The sequence below is a fragment of the Manacus candei genome, unplaced genomic scaffold, assembly GCF_025592945.1.
Source record: "Manacus candei isolate 608988 ecotype Guabito, Panama unplaced genomic scaffold, ASM2559294v1 h1tg000011l, whole genome shotgun sequence".
Taxonomy (NCBI): Eukaryota; Metazoa; Chordata; class Aves; order Passeriformes; family Pipridae; genus Manacus; species Manacus candei.
The window spans coordinates 13423437-13445715 of NW_026138059.1; the positions used below are offsets into that span (position 1 = coordinate 13423437).

At 36.9% G+C, this 22279-nt stretch overlaps 1 protein-coding gene across 1 annotated transcript in view; it reads left to right on the forward strand.

Moving 5' to 3' along the window:
- Positions 1 to 22279, forward strand: part of AGPAT5 (1-acylglycerol-3-phosphate O-acyltransferase 5) — a 54622-nt gene that overhangs the window by 15387 nt on the left and 16956 nt on the right. The window contains exons 3-6 of the mRNA XM_051778125.1: positions 71 to 186; positions 5087 to 5176; positions 11589 to 11679; positions 20597 to 20758. Of these exons, the coding sequence (XP_051634085.1) occupies positions 71 to 186; positions 5087 to 5176; positions 11589 to 11679; positions 20597 to 20758 (459 nt within the window). The remainder of the gene's footprint in view (positions 1 to 70; positions 187 to 5086; positions 5177 to 11588; positions 11680 to 20596; positions 20759 to 22279) is intronic.

A 22279-nucleotide genomic window follows, 5' to 3' on the forward strand; every position in this document is an offset into this window, starting at 1 on the left:
GTGTTTTGTGTTTCATCAGTAGCAACTAAGAACTAATTTAACTGAGTATTTTGGGCTTTTGTCTTTGCAGTTGATTGGATTATTGCGGACATGCTGGCAATTAGGCAGAATGCTCTTGGGCATGTCCGGTATGTCCTGAAAGATGGCTTAAAGTGGCTTCCGCTCTATGGGTGGTATTTTTCACAGGTAAGCCTGTTCACCTTTTCCTTGCTGTTTGTGGGTCAAATATGTAAGATGTACTTTCCCTCTGTTTGCCATGCATGCTTGGAAGACGTAGTTCTGAGCTGGCATTTATTTATTTGGACATGAAAATAGCTGGTTTCACTCAGTGTAGTTAGATGTGTATCTTAGTTGAGAGACAGTTATTAGACTCAGTAAATGAATACGTCTTATGGATGATGTTTACTACTAGAATTAAAACTGTCTGTTAGAAGCATTTCAGAATTTTCTAGAACTTTGTTCTTTTTACAATCCAAAAGTCCACTTAGCAGTAGGTGTAAACAAACTTTTTTTTTCTATGTATCATGCTACAAATTGGGAGTAAATTGGCATTTCTGTGCTGTACTTATTTATTTTTCAGTTGTTTGGTTTTAGCACAATATAAAAGAGAAAAATTGGATCTTAGTGGAGGAAAGGCAGCCCCGTGAAAGTGTTGATGGTTTTGCTTTGGACTTTAACTAAGCAAAAACCTGAGTCTAACAATAATCCTATTTCTACATTTTTCTTTCTCCTCTTTCTGCATAATGCTCCTCTTGTCGCTTTTAGTTTGAAATCTCAATCTGATGTGACTCAAAACTACACAATTACTAAGAAACAGTGGGCCATGGTCATTGTACAACCAACATGCTGAGTAGATGTGATCTTCACTCTAAAATGGTGGAGAGCAGTGTAGATTACTTAAAATCCTCCCTAAAATCCTCTGAATTTGTCATGTCTTTGCTTTTTCTGAAAGCAGGACTGTTTTTAAATACAAACAAAATGTAGAGGGGGATGTTTTTGAAAGTACTGGTTTGTTTTTCTAGGTGATCAGAAATGACTTTACAGCACTTATCTCAGGATTTAGATGGGTGCTTCATTGTTAGAATAGAAATAGAGTTCTGGATAACTGTTCCAAAGTACTTGTTCAATAAGATTTTTCCACTTTGTCTTTTCTATGTTCTTATGTGTTTGATGAACATGAATCTGCTTTCTGTTCCCCCACCCCACCACCCGGGCAAAGAAAAGCAAAAAAAAATCACTTAGAAAAATAATTCTAATAGAATTAGACTGTTTGAACTTACTGTCAGCCCTGTCCAAAAGGGCAGGGAATATTGAGAAAATACTATGCTCGGTATGATTAGAACTATATATTAGTATGTAAAGGAATATATGAAGAGGTGTATGTCTGAAGAGGAGAATTTACTCTTTCCCTCATCTTTGGCATCATATTCAATGTTTTCAACTTGATAGTTGAAAATCTTTGTTGTCTTATGGATGATTGTCTTAGAGAACAAATAGATTATAGATCTTGGCTCTACTAAAACTGGTATGTTTAGAGAAGCATATACTTTAGAGAAAATAAGAAAATGATTCACAATTTATTTTGTTGGTAGGTTTGCTGTCCCAGTCCCCTAAATAAGTTCAAGCTGTCAGACCCTGTCATACCTCACTAGGGGTATCCTTTGGGAGAAAATGTACTTTTCAGTTGTCTAATGCTTGTCCCCAGTCATTCTCTACATTTTTCATCCACTAAAGTGACCAGTCTGCTGCATGGAAATATTTTGCTCTTTGTCCTTGCCTGTAGTCATTACATTGGTGGAGATTTAAGTCTGCTTTAATTAAAATACAGACAGGATGTATATTCCATCCACTATCACTATGTGTCCAGAAATTATTTTTTTCAAGATTTTGGAAAATTACTTTTGCTATCCGGAATATCCCGTGCTCAGTTTCCTGACTGGTATATTGACTGTTAAAAGAAGGTTCCTGTGGAAATTAATCTCTGAATGTAGCTTACATTACTAATCAAAACATATATATTAAATAAAATCTATTCAGCTTCGGATTCCTCAAAAAAATAAAACTTCTACAAGATTTAGTGAGGGGTGATTATATATATATATATATATATATATATATATATGATTAATTCAGTGACACAGCTGAAAGGCAGTGGTGATGCATGTGTGCTTAAATGACTGAGACGGGATGCTGAAGGCCTGCAGTGCGAGCTAATAGGTATTTTTATTGTTTTTATCACACCAAACAGTGCAAAAACATAAAACACTTCCTGCCCTTCCTGTTGATGTTCTGTCAGTGATGTCACTTACACTCCACTAAAAGTTTCCAGAGCCACACAATTACGCCATGCTCACGGAATTCATATTCCCTACCTCAGGTAAACATCCTGTTTGGAAATAAACGTGGTCTGGATGTCCAGGAGAGCGAAATTCAGGCACAAAGGAAGTATATTTGTAAACATAATCTATTGTTGACTGAGAGGGGGGCTTTTAAAGTACAGCGGAAAAAAATTATAACCTTAAAAACAGTACTTCCAGAAATCTGTTTTGAAAGGAGTTCATATATTTGATCTCTTACTGAAAAGGAAATGCAATACAAACTGGGGAATTCAAGCTATATACAATGGCATAACTAGCATTCTTCTTTGGAGGCAGCTATCTAATAGCAAGAAAAGAAAAGAAACACTGAAATTAACCTGTTATGTTTCAGGTCTGATTTATAAGGTGGAACCTATTTCAGTGCGGCTGGGATAAATATTTTGATAAATATTTTTGATATCTCGCAGTTCACCTGATTTTTTAACACAGGAAGCATGTCTTTATCTCTTCTGTTATTCAGCATCAGCTTGTGCACCCTTTTGGTTGTTATTGAATTTTAGCGACATATTTAGTTAGTGTGGCATCTTGCCTCTCTTTAGCTTTGTAACCCTGAGCCTTGGGGCACCTGACACAGTGATGTATTTGGGTTGTGTGCAGCAAATGCTGATCTTACACTACATACTTTGTCTGTTCTTATGTGACCGTATGCTCATTTCCTTCAGAAGTACAAATCTGCTTCTGAGCATTAAGAAATCTGAGGTGGGACACCAGATGAGTCTTTGGTGTTATGGTGTCCCTGAGGAAACTCTACAGTAGTAACTTCATTTCTCCCAGTTAACAAATTAAACAAGGAGAAGTTGGTTCAGTATTTTTCCAGTTCACTGCAACTGGTTAGTAATTTGATAAGGGAAGACCTTGATTTCAGCCTTTTCCCATTTATCAAAGCCTCACCTAGCTCAACTCACACAGTATGACGACTTACCAATTACATGGAAGTCTTGTATAGTAGATGCATTATTTCTGATACCAAACTGAGTTTGCCCTTCCTGAAAGGGGTGGTTGTGGTAAGTGTCAGAATACGACTGTACTTAAGTCTGCTTAAGAATTCTACTTCCCTTTAATAGTGTCAGATCTTAAAAATGGTCTTATAAGTGGAGTGTGGAGATAACTTATAGCTCTCTGTTTACTACACAACTTTGGAACATTTTTCTCTTCATGCTGTTATCTGTCTGGAACTGTTAATACTGCTTATAGGATGGTCCCAATACCATGCTCCTGCCTGCTAAAGGCCAAACTCAGTGGGCTGGGGAATTCTGTTTATGGTTTTGGTCCCCTGCCAGTCACAGCAGCCCAACTGAGTGTTAGAGCTGGCTACTTCACCTTGGCAGAGAACCACAGACAATAATGTTAGGACAGAATATGTAATATGGAGTTAATGCACCATTGACTTTCATGTTCCTTTTCACTGCAGCTTTTGGAGGGCAACTTAAAAGTCTCATCAAATACCACTGTCTAAGCAGCTACATGGCCATCTCTCCATGCCATGAAAAGCAAAGGCTGAAAGTAGTTTGCATGACCTCTTCCTAACCCCTCAGACTTTATTTTTGGCCATGCCATGCCAGTTCCACACACAGCCCCTGTTTCTACAATGTGTACTGTATCTTTTCCTGAGATCAGACATTTAAATGAGATTCAACTCTTAGTAGTTTTAATCTTGCTGTCACCTTTCTGTTGAGCATGTAAAACCATAAATGGACAGAAGTTGTCTGACAAAATCTAATACTAATAGGCAAGGTGGACAGAAAAGAATATTAAGAAGCTATGGAACCCCTTAGAAAACCCATGAAAACAAGGTACTTTAAAACTGAAATTCTGTTATTTGGAAGCTAATTTTGTTTTTCCAGACTTTATTGTATCAGTAGTTCATATTGATGCATGTTTGTTTGAATCCTCTTACTCCATAGATGAAACAAGGTGGTGGAAGAGGGAAATGATACAGCAAATTTCTCTTTGTGTGTACTTTACTGTAGTCCTTTTACTGAAGTTTTTGTGATTGTGTGCAACAAGTTATAAAGTGAATCTCTTCCTGGACATAGTCCAACTTTTTGTAATAGTTTTCAGTAAAAATACTTCTATAAAATTCTTTGTCTTCTACAGATTTTGGTTTACTTATTCAGTTATCTCTGTATGTAACTTCTTTATTGAAAATTTGATTCTCTAAGAAATGCATGGAAGTTTTCAAGACATATGCTAGCTAAATTTGTGCTATTCATAAATTTTGTATGTGGAGGTGTGATACTTGCATTTCCAGTATTTGCATAAGTCACTATTTAAGAGCAGATGCATAAAATTGAAAGCATTGACCTGTAAGTACTTGTATGTGAGTAACTTCATTTGTGTGATTTTCCCTTGATATACAAATTAAACTACATGTCAGTGTTGTCAAGGACAGATCCCTGGGGTCACTTCCAATGACATCTTCAGTTAATTATTTAACACCTTTAAACAAGACACTTCAAATGTCTTATGCACTGGGAGTTTTTTGTATCTGATTTTTATTTAAACAGATTTTGTGAACTGAAGTACATGCAAATGTAAAATTAGTTTCAGGTGCTTTCATCCTAGGAGAAAATGTCTTGTGGGCAATTTGCAGCAATGAGTCATAAAGGTGACTTGTCATTGTTGTCTTGTTTGTTCTTCTATCAACTATTCTACATTAAACTACACTTAAATATTTAATGCTTTTCTTTTTTTTTTCTCTCTGATAGCATGGAGGAGTCTATGTAAAAAGAAGTGCCAAATTCAATGAGAAAGAAATGAGAGAGAAGTTGCGGGCCCAGATGAAAGCTGAGACTCCAGTAAGCTTATACCTTCCTTCTCATTTCTTTGACTTTTTTAATGGCAAAGGCTTATTGGAGAAAAGAGCCATGCCCGATACCCACAAACTACAAGATGGTAATCATGGATTTGTTTTCTTTCTGTGTTTTTACAGTTGCTTTCTATGATTAGAGTGATGCCTCTAATTAAAATGAGGAAAATTTGACTAGTGCTTTCTGAATGATAGGAACTTTGTGATCCTCTCTGTAGAGAGCGAGGGGTTTGGACTGAGAAGATGAACTGTAGCACCTTCCTTGAGAAACCACTATTTCAAAAGAGAAACCCTTTGTTTCAAAAGACAACATTTTGACTACTGTGTGCTTGTCAGAGACTGACACTCATGACTTCTGAAAGTCAAGAACCATTCTTACCAAATGTTAATTAGTCATCACGATGGTCAATCATTTCTAATGGCAGTGACATCTTAAGAACACAATAACTTTGTCTGATATGCCTGGAGGAGGAAAAAAATTACCAAAACAAACTCTTGATAATTTTCTATTTGAAGAATGATTGTTACTGCCAAGTGACTTTTCTCATGACTCCCTGTATGGTTTGTGGCTCAGTGGTTAGCATCACTGTGCTTGGCTTCCATTACTTGCTGTGTATTAAAATTTTTCTGCCTTTTTGGCTAAACTTAAGAAAAACCAACTAAGCAAGCCTTGATACAGAACAGTTACACTTTCATTTTATTTAAAAATGTATGATTAGGATTTAGATTCCACATATTGTCAAACCTTATAAAAGGTGAGGTTTTGGAGTAAAAGGAGGTTTTGGGTAAAAGGAGTGCATGGACTGCTTTAACATTCATAATAGTCTTTTCTTTTTTCTTCTTTGGAGATAGAGAGTTTCTGTTTGTGCGTGTGTCTGTGTTCAAAAAGCAAACTGGCCTTATGCTTATTGAGAGGCTTGAATGAGTAAAGTTGGTGGTGTTGGAAATGGGCCCAGAACCTGGATGTGCATGCCAGGCAGTTGTTGCCATTTTCTTCATACTGTCTAGGGTTGCTGCAGACATTCATTCTGTTTAAAATCTCTCAGTCAAACCATATAGGGAATGACAAATTTTATAAAACCAAAGCTGTCAAAAGCCTATTTACTGAGACAAATATTTGCATCTGCTTGGGTAAAAGACACAGGCCATTGAGTTGTCATTTGAGGGAAGACTAAATTTTCTGTAATCTGCTTTATCTGAGAATTTAAATGGAGATGCTATTAAATGGCCTTTAACATGCAGTTACTACTCTGAGAAGAACATGATAACTTGTGTCCTTACACCATTATTCATGGAGATACTTTGCAGTTCTGCAACTTAGCATGACATTCACGAGCAACCATATAGCTTTTAAAATAAAAGACATTTTGATCAGTAAAGCAAGTATGCCCTAAAGTCATCAGCTTCATGCAAAAATAACCGATCTACTACTCTGGAATTTTTATGTACTGTATGCTGTAGCTCAGGGTGGGCTTTTCTTCAGTTTATAGGGCAGCTGGTGTAGCTTAGTCATTCTGCATGTATGTGGTGGTGGAGTTCTTTCTTTATTGTAGTGTTAGAGAAGAGCTGGCCTTTCAGCTGCTAAGGGAAGATTTATATACCAATAGAGTAGGGATGGACAGGAATCTGTGTTAAGGGTCATGTTGTTGTTTACAGTTTCTCTGCACATACAATTTAAACAAAAGAATCCAGATGATTAATGTTCAGTCTGTCTGGAGCCATCCCTATTCCCATTAAGAAATTAAAGACATATAGGAAGACAGAATCAGTCTTCTGTTCTCTTCCGTGTAGCAAGATCTTTACTGTTTCACTGTGGACTTTTTTTTTTTTTTTTTAATTACAAGTAAATTGGAGTTAAAACTGACAGGAAAAGTAAGACTGTCTCTTAGCCTCTTACATTCACAGTAGAACTGGATTAGTGATCTGGTAAGCCTCCTTTCATGCCGTAACAGTGGGACTGCATGATGTTCCTGCCCACCTTGTCTTACAACTTCCACCTGCCTGCCTTAAAAGCCCCTTTTCCTCCACTTTGCAGCTGGTCCACCCATCTTCCCAGATGCAGCGCAGCAGTATCAGACGCGCATAAAATTTTGATACTAGACTGAAACACTGTTGCACTCATGTTTCCTTAGTGGGAATCTTGAACTAATACATTTTTTAATTTTGGCAATTACTTTGCTTCCCAAACTGTCATTGAATTATACACCTAAATGGTGCATTATTGAACCTTTTCTTGGTAAAACACACTTGAAACGCTGTGATTTTGTTTAAAATTCCATGAAGTCTGACTGATTGCTAACAAATTGCAATCTTATGTCTTGTTATGAGAACACAGACTGTCACATTGTTTAAAGAGCACTTCTGCATTAATGTTGTTTTAATGTAGGCTGTAATAAGATTAATGCGTTTCTCAATGCAACAATATATCCAGCTGACACTTTATATGCTCAATGTACTTGGTTTATAAAGAAAGTTAACTCTTCTGAACAGCAAACTATTCAGTTTGATAAATGAAAATGTAATTTATATTTATTTTTATCATGCACTGAGAGTAGGAAATCTGCATTCTGAGATGTGAGATTTAAACTAGTACAACAATATTTAGCTGATTACTATGTGTTTTGGTTTTGTCATTTAGTCACAGTTTTGTCATGCGAAGCAACGCCAATCAAACAATAAAAGCGTGGAGGGGACAGGTACATTAATACAACTGCTATAAGACTTATTGTAATTACTTTGTCATATAGTTACTAATTTGCAAATCCCTAACAACTTATAAATCATGGATGTTCTTGCCTGCTTTCCCCACATCACCCTTTGTATGTCATTTCAATTATACCAGGTAGCCTTTCTCATACCCTATCTTTTTTGATCTTGGTTATTGATCTGAGTGATAGTGTTTCGCATCCAATTCACCAGAAACATGCCTTCTAAGCAGTGGTCTAAACACATATGAGTCTCTCTAGCTGTCAGAATGCAATAATATGAATTTTGTAAATGAAAATATTTGTTTTCCCCTTGTCACCTGGCAACAGCACAGTAAATGCAAGATACCTTTAGTCAGTAGTTACCACTTATTGATGCTCTATGTTATTCTACAGAATGGCAGCAGCTTCCTCCAGGACACCCTCCAAAGCCCTGTCCTTGGCCAGCTTTTCTCTTTGTCACCTTCTCTTCCTGTATGTTTATGGTTGTTCTGTATTCCAGGGACTCTCATCTGTTGCTTTGGACCGCTTTCCCCTGCTCCACCCAGCTCCTTTTGTGGCCCTCTGATCTATGGCAGGGACTTCCTCGGCTACCCTACCCCCCATTCTGGAGGCACAGCCCCTTTGGTGCTGTTGCTGTTTGGTTTTGCCTGGGAGACCTCGACGATGCTGAGGGAATGAATAGAATTGCTATTTGGGTGAATGCAGTTATCATCTTCCATTCATTTCATTTTGGATTGTGGCAAGTGCACTGACATTACACTGGGGACTGCCGGTAACCCCTGCCTCTTTCCTGATTTTCTGACTCCAACAAGAATCAGTAGGGTTCTACTAAATGAATCCTGATTCAAAGGTTCACCTTGAAGCTTTCAAACTGATGAGAGATACAGAGTTTATTGACATGCAACCATCCTGTAGAAACAGGCATGAAAGTACCACCTAACTGAACATAGGGACCTAGTGCTTGGGTTAAAATCAATGTCTCAACGAATCAGGGGCTACTGTAATCCGAAACTGCCTAGGCCATTTTGAACACAAGCACTGTACTTTGCAGCCACTGCTATAAAGTGTGTAACTTTATGTAGCTAATTGCCATAATTGAAAAAATCCATTTAAAAAATGACCTTACCTTCAGCTAGTGTTTCTGGGCAATTAAAATACTTCTACACCTCAACAGTTCTTATTCCAAGTTCAGGGGAGCTTATTTATTTATTAAAATCTGAAGAGATTTACAGTCTTTGGAAATAGTGCTTAAGGATTTAACTTTTGCTGCCCATGTTGGGAGAAAAGCCAGTCATACAAATAGATCTGGTAGGCTGAATTGCTCTGGCAGAATATCTTTGTCTTGTGCAGGACTGTATGTGAATATAAGTAGGAATCTATTTACATTTATGAATTTTACTCAGTTAGAGTAGTCCTAGTGAGCTACATAGTAGCTTTATATGTACTGAATTTAAAGCAAAGGCCTCTTCTCAGTCTTGTTGGTATGCTTTCAATTCAGAGATATTCAGATTCTGGTCAACAAATCTGTTTAGCTGCTTGTATTTTAGAGGTTTACAAGAATAATTAAAGTATAATTTCAATCCCTGCTTTGTATTATACATGTAGGACTGGAGTAAGTAGATACTGTTCCCTGTTGTGTAATCAGCTTTTGGTGGTTACATTATCTGCTTTGAAGACCAGTAACATTGTTGCATGCTTGTAAGTGCTGACATCTGTACCAAGAATGGTGTTCCTATCCTGTGTGCTTAACTTCCTTTGCTCTATTACCTGTTACAGCCACTGAATTACCCTTCAGAGCTAAGCATACAGTCTTTGATGGGGAAGGAGGGGGGTGGAACACCTCATCTTGAAGTACCATTTTAAGAATTCAAATTATGTGATTTGAATAGAGCACATCTATGAAAGCGAAAAAAAATGCATCTGGATTTGAATATTATGTCCTTTCCAGCTTACTTGGAAAAGTTTTACCTAGTCACTTAAATATCTGAACAGTGTACTTCATAGACGAAATGTATAGATGACTGGGGAAAGTGTGGACTACAGCTGGGTATGAGGATTCCTGTACTTGTCCCTGTACTTACACTACTGTTTGTTATAAAAATGTAAGCACCTTGACTCTTAAACACATTTTCTTTTGTTCCTTCCCCACCAAATCTGTATACAGCTTGTATACATTGGCTTGTTTTGATTTCTGCTTGTCCTTGAACATTCTTGGACTTCACCTGCCTCTGCAGTCTGCCAGTTCTCCCCCAAACATGCCGTGACAAGTGCCACTTTTTCTGTAGCTCTCTTCACTCTACTGGAACTGGTTTTCCCATTCTTAACATATTCTTTTTTCTTTTTCCCCTGCCAGGTTCTAGGCAGTGTACTCAATTCTCCTCTTTCTTGATCTCCTGCTGCCTTCACTGGTTGTCACATTTCCTAGATTTCTTCCCATCTCTGAATTCTAGCACATCTTTCAGCCTTCCTCGCTGGGGCTGACTCTGGACCGTTTACTTGCTGGGGCCTGTCTTCTGGCATTCAGCCTCTTCTCTAGCTCTTCTGCAGTTATTTAGTGCAATACCAGTGCAATACTTTGATGTTTTGTGGGCTAGAAGCGCAAAGTTAGATTCCTGTGTGTCTCTCTCTGAGTTTTTATTCAACTTGATGTCTTTACATGATGTGGACTCCCACTTGTCAGTGTCTTCATCTACTCTCTGATAATCCTCCTTGGACTGTTTTATAAATCCACGGTCTCTTTTTCTTTCAAATATTTCTTGAGATTAAGAAGTTAGTGTAGGCACAGTAGGCATTTCACTGTGAATGTGTCAGCTCCACACTAGTTACCATTTGTGGCCATGTCTCCTCTGCAGATGAACCCCCAATATGAAATTTTCACTGCTTAAATGATGTTTTACATCAGTTTTGTTTATAGGAGATTATGCAAGACACAGACACTAAAAAAGAAAGAAACCTCTGTTCTGTTTCAAAGAAAATGAAAGATTCATCACATTTGACTGGTCCTATTTGGGTACATAATTTTGCACTCAGATATGCAGATATTTAGGCAAAATCATTACCTCTGTAATGATTTGGGAACCTATAGGTTGTTGCTGAACAGGCAAGTGAATGAATTAACTTGGGAAATCTAATCTTGCAGACATGCATGCTTAAAGGAATGTGACTTTAAAGTTCAAATTACACTAAACTATGATTTTCAGTTCCTAATATATTTTATATCCAGTGCGGTGAGAGGCATAGAGGCTTGTAAAGTAGCTGATCATGGATGGAATTAAATGTATATTTCAGTATAAGGAAAGACTAGAGGCAGGAGCAGTATTAAAGAAAAAAATTTCAGTCATTTGTGACATACTTGCCTGTCTTCAAAATCTCTTAAAACTGATACTCTTGTTGATATTAGCTGCTCCTGACTTGCTGACTTTTGTTGACAAGTGCCATCTCCTTTCCTAAATCACCTGGACTACTTTCTATGGTGTATTTTCAAAGAAAATGATTTTTGAACCTTGAACAGTAAGTTTGTTAGAGCTAGGAAATTTTAGCTCAAGTATTCTGATTTTCTTTGGATCCTTACAGTAATCAGTGGTGTGAGCTAACTACGATATGGACCTATCAAGTATTGATAATTTCTGTAAAAGCAATCAGTTTACATTTATTATAAGAACTTGTCTGTTTTGTTTCTTTTTAAACCCACAGATGTATTTAGTGATTTTTCCAGAGGGGACTCGTTACAATCCAGAAATACCAAAAGTCATTGCAGATAGTCAATCATTTGCTGAAAAGGAAGGTAAGCAAAATAAGTCTTGAAATAATTCTTAGTTACAGTGTTAATATATATTATATAAAATTGTTATATAATCTGAAGATAACCTCACCTTAACTGGACTATTAAACCTGCCTGATTGGTATTTAAAGGGTTAAAATAGCATAAACTAGTGTTTCTCTTACCAGAAAGTAAGATTATAGTAGCTTATATACAGATATTTTCATGCATTTCACATTGTGCAAGAGTAATAATATTCCAGAAGGCTCTCCATAGTTTCTGCCTATATCTGTGTATTTATTTTCTCGTTCAAGGTTGTAGGAATTACCTGCACTGAATCAGGGCTGTTCCACCTAAGTTGATATTGTAGCTCCAATTCCAGTTATTAGCCAATATAAAGAGTATTTTGCATAGTGATGGTTGTACCTTAAAAGAAAAAGTCTTCCATCACTTAATTTTTAATTAGCATTAATACTCCTGTGGCATTTTGGTTTTCTTCCTCTCTCAACTTCCAGTCTCAACCTTCTCTTGGTCGAACTTTATTCTGAAGTCACTTTGGTTGTTGGCATTGTCTCTATAACCACAGATGGAATTACTTCATCTTTGGAAAGGCTCACAAAAAGCCAAGGGTCCCAAGCTTTTTCATATTTTTTGACATCATATACACAATACATGTAAACTCTAAGTTCAACATGTTCGGTGAACATGTTTCCTGGTTTTGTTTTTTCCTGTTGACCAAAAGTGAAATAATTCACTCTGGAGGTAAACAAAGAATAACAAATAGGTCTGGTAAATTCATTCCTGTGACACACTGAAATGAATTCACAAGTATGTGAATCAGCCTGTTGATATCATCAATTTATTAAGTATTGTTAGCTCTTCTCCAAAAGGATACATGCTTTTCTTCTCCTTGGGAAGAATGGAATTTGTTTGCGTGTATGAGCAGGAGAGCTTAAGTCATAATGTATTTGTTCATTGCTTCAGTTTCCTGTCGGAAATGAAAGTCAAATGTTTCATTTAGCTTGGCGGTTCTTTGAGTGTTTGGGGGGAGGTGGTGTTTGATAGGGATTTTTTTCCTCTCCTCCTTTCTCAGGGAAAAGATTTTTATTGCTATTACTTTAATTCACCTCTTAATTATATCTCTGCAGTCTGCAAAACAGTAAAACACTGCTTTTGTACTTTCAGAGCACCTGTTTTTTTCTCCTAGTGCTCTTCTCTCCAGTATTGGTCTGCTTTTATTTTGTAGGATTACTCCTTTTAAAAACTCCCATGACAAATAGTTATCAAAAAAGAAACATCGCCAATTCTAGTGCAGAATCCTCTAGATCTGCTTTTCCTCACTGCAAAATTCTTTTATGGTTGGTCTTATTGTTATGTGGAGAAAATGGGAAGCAGTCTGCGCAGAACCCTGCTCCTCTGCATGTTCACACAAAGGTAGAAACTCCCTTGAACTGGAGCATCCCTCATACAAGCGTGCTGAGAAGCAGGATGGCTGACACCGAGAGCTGCTGCCAAACTGTTCTGAAGACTGGTCCACGAGGCCCATACCAGTACAAGGCACATACCAGTACACCAGGGAGCTGTGAGGATGGGGAATTCCACATGGCAGCTGGCAGGATGTGATGACAACTCCCCAGGGTCCCACCATGCTACTGCACAGCACTGCTGGCCCTGGGCCTGCGGCTTCCATGCAGGAACCCCAGTGCCACCACAGTCCGGGCTGGATCCTGTGGCTGCAACATGGGAACCGTGGCCTCACCAGTCAGTCACTACATGTTGTGCTGGTTGTGCTCCCTGTGAGTGTGTGAGCACTGTTATGTTACATACTCAGCTGAACTAAAAACACATGATTCCACACTTGTCTGAAAGATCCTGGAGGCTTCTTATTTCCTACAGTTTTAGGAAGGGTAGTAATGCCCAGTAGTTCTGTCAATGAGAGGAATGAGGACATACTGTAACTTACAGTTTAAAATTGCACTTCATTCTTCATGGGGATATAATAAAGTCTAATAATTTAGTCTTGTCATCTTAGTATATTAGTTACAGAGCACAGTGCTTCAGGGTTGGCTTTACAGACATGTAGAGGAATTTTTTTATTTGTTTTATACCTTGAAATGTAAGCTTTATAATGCTTTTTTCCTACATTTTGGCCCAATTTTATGTTGAAAAAATAGTGCAAGTGTAATATTGGAAATAGTGGTTTAATTAAGAAGAATTAAACTTGAAACTGATGATAGAACCAGAGCTATTACTCCCAAAGATAACAAAACTATTCCTAGAGCACAGGGCACAAGCATAACTCATGTTTATCATGCTGTCTGAAATACTGGGTTTTACATTTGTGTGTGTATGTACTTTGTTAGTTTTGCAGAGAGGAAATATAAAAAAGTTTTGTGGAATTTTTGTTTACTTTTACTGTCCATGAGCTGGATCCTCATCTAGAATAAAGGATCGTTGGTTTAGGCAGAACTGTTGGGCTGAACTTAATTACCTGCTCTCAGTGGGACCAGTTAATGAGCTGCATCTCGTATCGTGATGGTCTTTTTATGTAAACACTAGTTTTGGACACAGTTACAGGCTCTTTACAGTTGGTCCTAGGACCAGTTCAACAAAAAGAAATGTAAAGTGAATTTAAAAAATAGCTTGGGTTGACAAACAACAGAATATTTTGACATTGCTGATTTCAACTATTATGTCTTTCCTCATTGGTATGAATATATAAATAAATCTTATCTGTCTGTGAATAGGATGGAAAGGTAGCAAACAGCAAAAGAATTTACAGGTGCTTGTGGTCACCCTTGATAGAGGAATAACTTCAAAAAATGCTGATAATAATTCATGTAACAGTTTGTTTTGCTGTAGGACTCGGGTTCTACACAAGATCTTGAGTCCTAGCAAGAGCAGGTGATTTCCCTCTTTCTGAAACACAAGGAAATCAAATATACAGGGTAAGTCCAACAGATGTGGGTAGATCTGAATGATTAAGTTGAGGCTGAAGGCCATCAAACACAGAGAAACTTGTAGGGAAGGAGTAGAACTGTACTATTTTTAGAAAGCAATAAATGATACTGTACATTAATAAATTAAATCCATGGCCTGTTTTCTCAAATTTGTCATTAACTGCTTTGCTAAGTTCAAGTTAAATGTACTGCCAGGTTTTTTTGTTTATTAAAACCAAAGAATGCCAAAAACATCTAGAGGTAACATTGATTAGAGTTAATTAATCCCCTAAATTAGGGGATTAATATATGTGGTTTTCATGTTGGAGTCTGACATGTGTATCAACCTTCAGGCACTGATCAGTTTGACACAGCAAAACTCTAATTAGCTTGAACTCCATCGTGAGTTCTGTCCACAATTGTATTCAGTGAAAATAAGCAACAGAAAGTTGCTTACTTCCAGGTATACTGATTTTACTGTGATGACTGAAAATGTTGTCATCGAGGGATAATGCTAGTACCCCCAGAAACTCAAAGATTACTCATTCTACACATTTTACAAGTGGCAGAAGATTCCAGTCAGATCAGATTCTTACCCCAGATGGACCAGGAAGTATTTTAAACACAGAATATGTTTGTTTGATTGCATTGGGAAAGGAAAAATGCTACTCTTGAAGTTTAAAAAAAAGAAGAAAAAATTACCTCTAAAACTAAGTTGTTTGGTTATTTGTGGTAGGATTAATGTAGGAGTTATTCATAGAACAAGTTGAGAAAATTATTCCGGTATTTATGTTATTTGGCCAAAATAACAGTATTTGCTGGAATTTCACAGCTACAGCAAACTGCATAAGCCAGCTGTTGCCAGAATATTAGCTAGAGGCTTCCAAGCTGAAGGAGATGTATGCCATGTAGCTGGATTTGAACCTGATACACCTAGTTGTCCTCTCCTGGTGGAAAGCAGGTGTCTGGGTAAGATGATTCCAGCAATTGCTACCAGGATGGGCTCTCTCTTTCTCTGTTTCAGCATGGTTGACAATGCCTGTGTTTCTAATGGGATGTCTTGCAACATTCTTGTAATCAAATATTTCTTCTTCTCCTCTCTTGAACAACTAAGAATGTGATGTCATGTGTTTTTGCTCCTTGTCTCCTAAGCTTTTGCTTTCCGTATTCCAGTATTTAAGTATATAGACAGCAATCAAGTTCGCTTTCGTTTTCCATTGTGTGAGAGTAGCCAGCTAATGTGATTCCTGTCTTCAAATGTGATGCAGTCATTCAGTTGACTTACATATTGGTGACCCCTTTCAGGCTCTGATATATGAGTTTAGGCATCTTAAAAGTGCAGGAATTGTCCCACACTAGTTAGTGGGCTTGAATTGCTGAATAGTATCAATTTTTAGGTGGCACTCATATTTTCATGGGGATTTAACTAATCTTGTCATGATAGAAGTGGTAATTTTTATTGTATCTCATTCAAACTGTGAATCTTTTAAGCTTGGATCTTTTTAATGGTATTGGACTATAGAACCAAATATCTATAAAACCCCACAAAATACATGATTATTATTTTTTGTAGCAGCTTCTGGTATAAAATTTATTCCATTTATATGTACCCATGTAGTAGATTTCTCATCATTTTGTAGTAGTCAGTCATAGAATCATAGAATATGCTAAGTTGGAAGAGACCCATCAGAGTCATTGAGTCCAACTCATGGCCCTGTATAACACACCCCAAACAACCACAAATTTCTTAGGTTTTATAGTATGAATTTTATCCCAAATGTTAAGAAATGGTATTTTAAACAATTGAAAACAAATAGGAATAATCCAAAACCCTCCTACTCATAATATTAGTAACTCTTAAAAGTCAAAACCAAAGGGATCAGAAGCTTGTTAAATTTAACTTGGCTTATTTTTGCTGAATGAAGACAAAACAATCTTCCCTGGAAAAAGGCATTTATGGAATTTTGCATTAAGGTTTAATTTCTAACAAGGGTCATTTAATCAGGCAAACATTTCAGGTATTCATTTATTATCTTTCTTGCTTTTATGCAGAAAAGTTGCTAATGTAAGTGTTTTTTAATGCTGAGTTTATCTTGACGAATATCGTGCTTTCTGCTAAGATGTTTTTCTGTGCAGGATATGCTTATCTCAGAATTGCTTTTACAGGCCATATAAAAAAGAGGTGTTTCAACTGAGCTAATCGAAAATGTTTCCCTTTCAGTTGGCATTAGTTTTAGATTGTATTCTAAAGCAATACAAAGTATTTAATATCCATAAATGTTGTTTGGAACTGTCTTTAAAGAAAGTAGCTTTTGGTGATCTTTTTTTCTATACTTCCATGTAAGCAGGCTTATTCTAAAAGTGCACATTGAGATACGGAAAAGAGAATATAATTTTTAAAAAGAGTGGATTATGGACCTTGAGTAGCATTTGAGACACCAGCTGTTAGGATGAAGAAAGGGTTTCTGTTATTAAAAGTCATCCCTAGAAATTAAGTTTAGAAAAACAAGAAGCTACACTGTATTTCTGTAGATACCCATGACAGAAGAAAGTGTAGCAAGGTGTGGTGTCTCCCATGTCTTGCTGTGGGATGGTTATACTCTTCCCGAGGTTACTTGCATTTCCTGTACTTTAGTTCGTGGTAAAAGAAAAACACTTTTTACAAGAGCATGCAGTTTTTTAATACTGCCATCAGCTGAGTCCTATTTATGTAAGTCAATGGAATACAAATGGATGAGCTCTCCCACCATATGTTATTTTATGAGTCTAACTCTGGTTTCAATAAGTAAAGCTTCAATCACTGGAGGCGTTCCAGAAAGCTAGTGGGAACTCAGAGTTGGGTCAGTATTTGGGACAGCACGCATAACTGCAAAGCTTTCAGTCTAATATCATCACTGCATACACATTCACATGAAAAAGGAAAGATTTAACTGGTATTGAAATCAATTTTCAATTTTTCAAGGTTTTCACCCTGGTTCCAGTTTTTGTGTTATTTTCAAGTACGTGGTTTTATAGGGGGGAAAAATCCCTCAAACTAATTCTGACATCCACTTTCAGTGAGCACATAACTTTTGTTGATGAAATGTAGTCATGCTAATGTAATGCAGAGAGTATTCTTAATTTAGAGCCAGGGTTTTTTGTTGTTTTCATTTAAAAATGTAGTGTGTGCACATCAGGGGTACAAATATGACTAATGAAGTCCAAGTTTGAAAATGTGGATGGCCTCCCTGTACTGAACTGCTCTGTGAGCAGATGAAGGGAAGAGCAGTCTTCTTCATAGAGTTGTACTTAGCTACTATTATATGTAGCTTCACCCTGAGAGGTTAGATAAATAATGTTTTGTTTGGTGGCTTTTTAGGTTTTTTGTGTTTAGATGTAAAATGCAGTTCTATAGATGTTAATGATTTGGGCTTTTGTATTTGCCAAAGTAATTATTTTATTTCATTCAGTTTTCTTGCAGACTTTCTGAAGTAATTCTGCATCTTACTATGATGTAGTAAATGTATGATATTTGAAGTATCATTGCTCATCATATTTCTTCAGGTTTTCACTTTTTTTTTTTATGTCTGTTTATCAATCGAAAGTTAGAAGAGCAAAGCTATAGCATTTTAAGGTAGAGTATTACATTATTAGTAGTATCCAGTTCATTTTCTTTGGCATTTCAAGTAAAATATCATGACCTCAAATACTGTGATGGAGGTTCTAACTTAGTATTGCACAACATTAAAAACAGTTTAAGCACAGTGTGTTTTGTGAATTGGATGCAGGCAGCTTGCCAAGGTAACTATACTGTAACTACTTGGATTTAAAATCTGTTATGTTGATTTTAGCAGAGATCATCAAGTAATTGCAAGAATGTGTGGTAATGTTTTTATAAAACAGATTCTTTAAAAAGATGTGCTGAACTTGCTACAAGTTTGTCAGTATTTCTGAATAATGAATTATAGACTTTATTGATTTTATTTAGATACATACTCATTTTGTCCTTAAATTCTCAAGAGTTCACTGGCAGCATGTGGAGTAAGAGTGGCTTATTCTACAGTTGCACTTCACAGGTTGTCACTGACCATCTTCATCACCAAAATTGGCCATGAATTAAGAAAAACTATGCAGTGAATAGTCACAGATTAATAATTAATAATTTGTCTAGAGGATTCAGTTCTCACTGAAGGATATTTTCACTTTTTCTTCCTTACAGTAACAGTTTGGTTAAGGGGAAGATGAGTTGGGCAGGAAAGGAATTATAGTGTTTTTAGAATAAATTTGGGAATTTGGCTGAACAAGAGTTGTGTTGAGTGTAATGTCAACACTAATAGAGTTGCTGACAAAACACTAGAATATTCAATGCTTCATTTACAGCATAAACATTTTGAAACATAACATAATTAGATGTTTGATGTAACAGTTCACAAGCTAAGAAAACACTACCACCATGTTATGCTTCAAAATATTTACATGATCCATATAACATTTTGCATAGACAGTTATCGCTATTGCCAGTAAAGCATAGAACAATGACTTCAGAAGGAGTGCTAGTAAACACCCTTTTATCTCTGTGTTCAGTCAAGGAGATTCTTAGCAAATATTAAGAAATCAAGATAATGATTTATACTGAAATTTTCAACTCTTAAGAATGTTAGAGCAGTTTAGAAACTGTCTTACAGTGATGAGTAGATATTTTCATAATTTTAGACCAAAATATGCTTTGCCCAGCAAGGGAATTCAGTACAAAATTGGGACATAATATGTAATCCTTTGAATTGATTTTGCAAGCAGAAAGATATCAAAAGCAATATCACAATACTTTTGTTTAGAAAAATTTCCGCATCATCTATCAGGAACCAATAGCACCAGTGGATGGTTCTTTAAAAATGGACTGAAGAGTAAACCAATGAAAAATAGGCTAGAAAGGAAAAACCAGAATTTTATTCCAATACTTCTCTATCTTCTCTGTTGGAAAGATAGATATCCTATAGCAAAATAGTGACAATTTTTGCATAGTGTGATTTTTTTTTTTCTAGAAGCCCTTTCAAGTAAGCATGGAAGAGTTGTGTCCAGGTCATGAAAAGGTTTGGGGTTTGGTTTTGTTGGTTTGCTTGTTTTCATTTTGAAAGTCACTGTGTATTAAAATTCTGGAAACAGAATCAATTCTATAATTTTGAGCCCAGTGTATTTTTATGTTCTAAAGTGTGCTCTGGTGGAAGTGGTCAACTGAAGCAAAAATGGAAATACTGCTGTTAAGACTTGCAGAGTGACATTAAACCTGACGTTCTTTTGTCCTTGTCATACCAGTCTATGTGTCTTGGTCTGGAAAAGTTAAAGACAACAGTTGATTTCTCTCACTATGAATTTGTTAGTAGCCAAATAAATTGTAATAGGTTATTGCAGGGAAGCAGAGAAGATTTCCTCCTTAGTTTTGGTTCTCAGTGCTGTATTTCCCCCCCCCTGCTAAGTTTTCTGCTAGGACTGTGAGTAGATTAGGATTCAGTATGTTCTCTAAATTGGCTTGTCCTTGGGAAGTAAAATGCTGGATGAGCATTAGGCATGCTTAAAATTCTCTGTGCTTATGCCTCACATGCCAAATCTGTTTCTGATGCAGAATTTCAGGAGGTGATGCCTGTGTGTTTAGTATTTCTCAGCTAATTTACTCTTTTTTTTAACCTCAGTTGGGCACACATAAACAGTAAAGAGAAGTGCTGTTTTGTCACTCATGAGCCACATTAAAACCATTGCTGCTTCTGGAGCAGGAGCTATAAAAAGGGCTCTTTTGTTGAGCAGCCTTCCTCTCCTTAATATCCTTTGGGATTTCTGTTTCATCTTCGACATGTGTTCAGTAGAGCATATGCAGTGTACACACATGAACATTCTCTCAACTGAGAATTGAGATTGAACCTTTTGTGGTTTTGAGTGGAGATGCCTGAACTTCCTTGGCATGATGTTCCTTTTGTGAATGTAGTCCACTTTCCTTTCAAATACTGTAATTTTTGATTTTTTCCCTCTAGGACTTGCTATATTAAAGCATGTGCTGACACCACGCGTGAAGGCAACTCATGTAGCCATTGACACAATGAAAGACTATCTGGATGCAGTGTATGATGTGACTGTAGCTTATGAAGGTACTGTGGACCACAAAGGGCAAAGGAAGCTGGCACCATCTATGACAGGTGAGTTGACTGATGTCTTTTAGACAGGCTACAGCCATATACAGAACTGTTCATATACAGAATCAACCTCAGGTGCTTTGTAATGCTCTGAAGGTAATCTCCACGGTGCTTCAACCATCTTACCATCATTTAGTAGGGCGTCATTCTTCTAGGCTTTACTATAGTTACCTGTGACATTCCTGCCCTCCCCTTCCCTATTCCAATTCTGCAAGTGGTCTTTGGAGTCAAAGTAAACTTGGAGCCATAGGCAGCAGGTACCATTTACCTTCGTGTTTCTTCTAGCACTGGGATTTGGCATTATCCTCAATTCCCTCTGCTGTGCTACATATGTGTACGGGTACATATGTACATCAAATTGCTGAAATGTGTATTTTAAAGGGAAAATGTGTAGTAGTAGTATTTTACTGGCAGTTTTTCAATTTGCTACACATACCCAGTGACCTTACAAACAATTAACAGCATTTTGTGGAAGCAGGCTTCACTTATTGTAATATTTTAAACCACCTACAGCACCTTAAGAGAATCAGGTAAATTAGTTTTATGTTCCTTGAGTAATCTAACCAGAAAACAAGTGCTGGGGTTTCTATAGGGGAAAACTCTGGGACAGAGCACTTCAGGGTTTGCTGTTTATTATGCTTGGTAGATAACTTTTTTTTTCCTACGTAATTCATTTACCTGCACTGCTACTGGAGGGCCAGATATCATCTTTCTTTCCATTTGTAGTTGATGTGTTACTCAGCCATATCTGTGCCTGACTTTCTGTTGCTAGTTGGCTCAAAGTGGAACTTTTGAGTCTTTTACAAAAACTACTGATACCACGTGGGGGAAAAAAAAGCCATGGTAGTTCCACAGAGCTGTTCAGAATTTTGAACAAGTGTTGACTGAGGGACCTGGAGGATATGTCTTAGCTAAGTCCCTGCTTCTTGGCTCACCCAATGTCACTGGGACTTGTTCCTTCTGCTGCTAAAAATAGTTTGTAGTGTGGCTGTTTCCATGTCACTTCATTAGCAGGTGTAACTCCTTCATTAGCACATGAACTACTTCCAGGTACTATGTGATTAGAAATTCTGCAATTGTCTATTTTTACATTTTCACCCTGTTTAATATTCTTTTGGATAGGTGAGCAACAAAACTGTTAACATTGTATATTGTTAGCACTTGTATAGTACTGTAAGATCTTAGGATGGTTTTACTTTATGTACAGTTTGTTCCTAATGGACATTTTTTATGGCTAAATATCCAAAGTGATTTCAATTATTTAAAGTTTTTAAATATTTTTAAGTGCCTTATGACTCTTTTACAGTACCCTTTGGACTGGGCAGTCTCCCTCTTGTCCCATCACCCAACTCTTCTTAAGACCCCCTCAAAACAAATAGGATTTTTTCTCCTTCCCTGCAGCATATCTTGTTTCATGACTTAATTATTATGCAGCTACAACCATTCTCATACTGAACTTCTCACTGCCTGATGGTTAATTAAACTATTAAAATGTCATTACCTAACGATAAGATGGCAAATGTT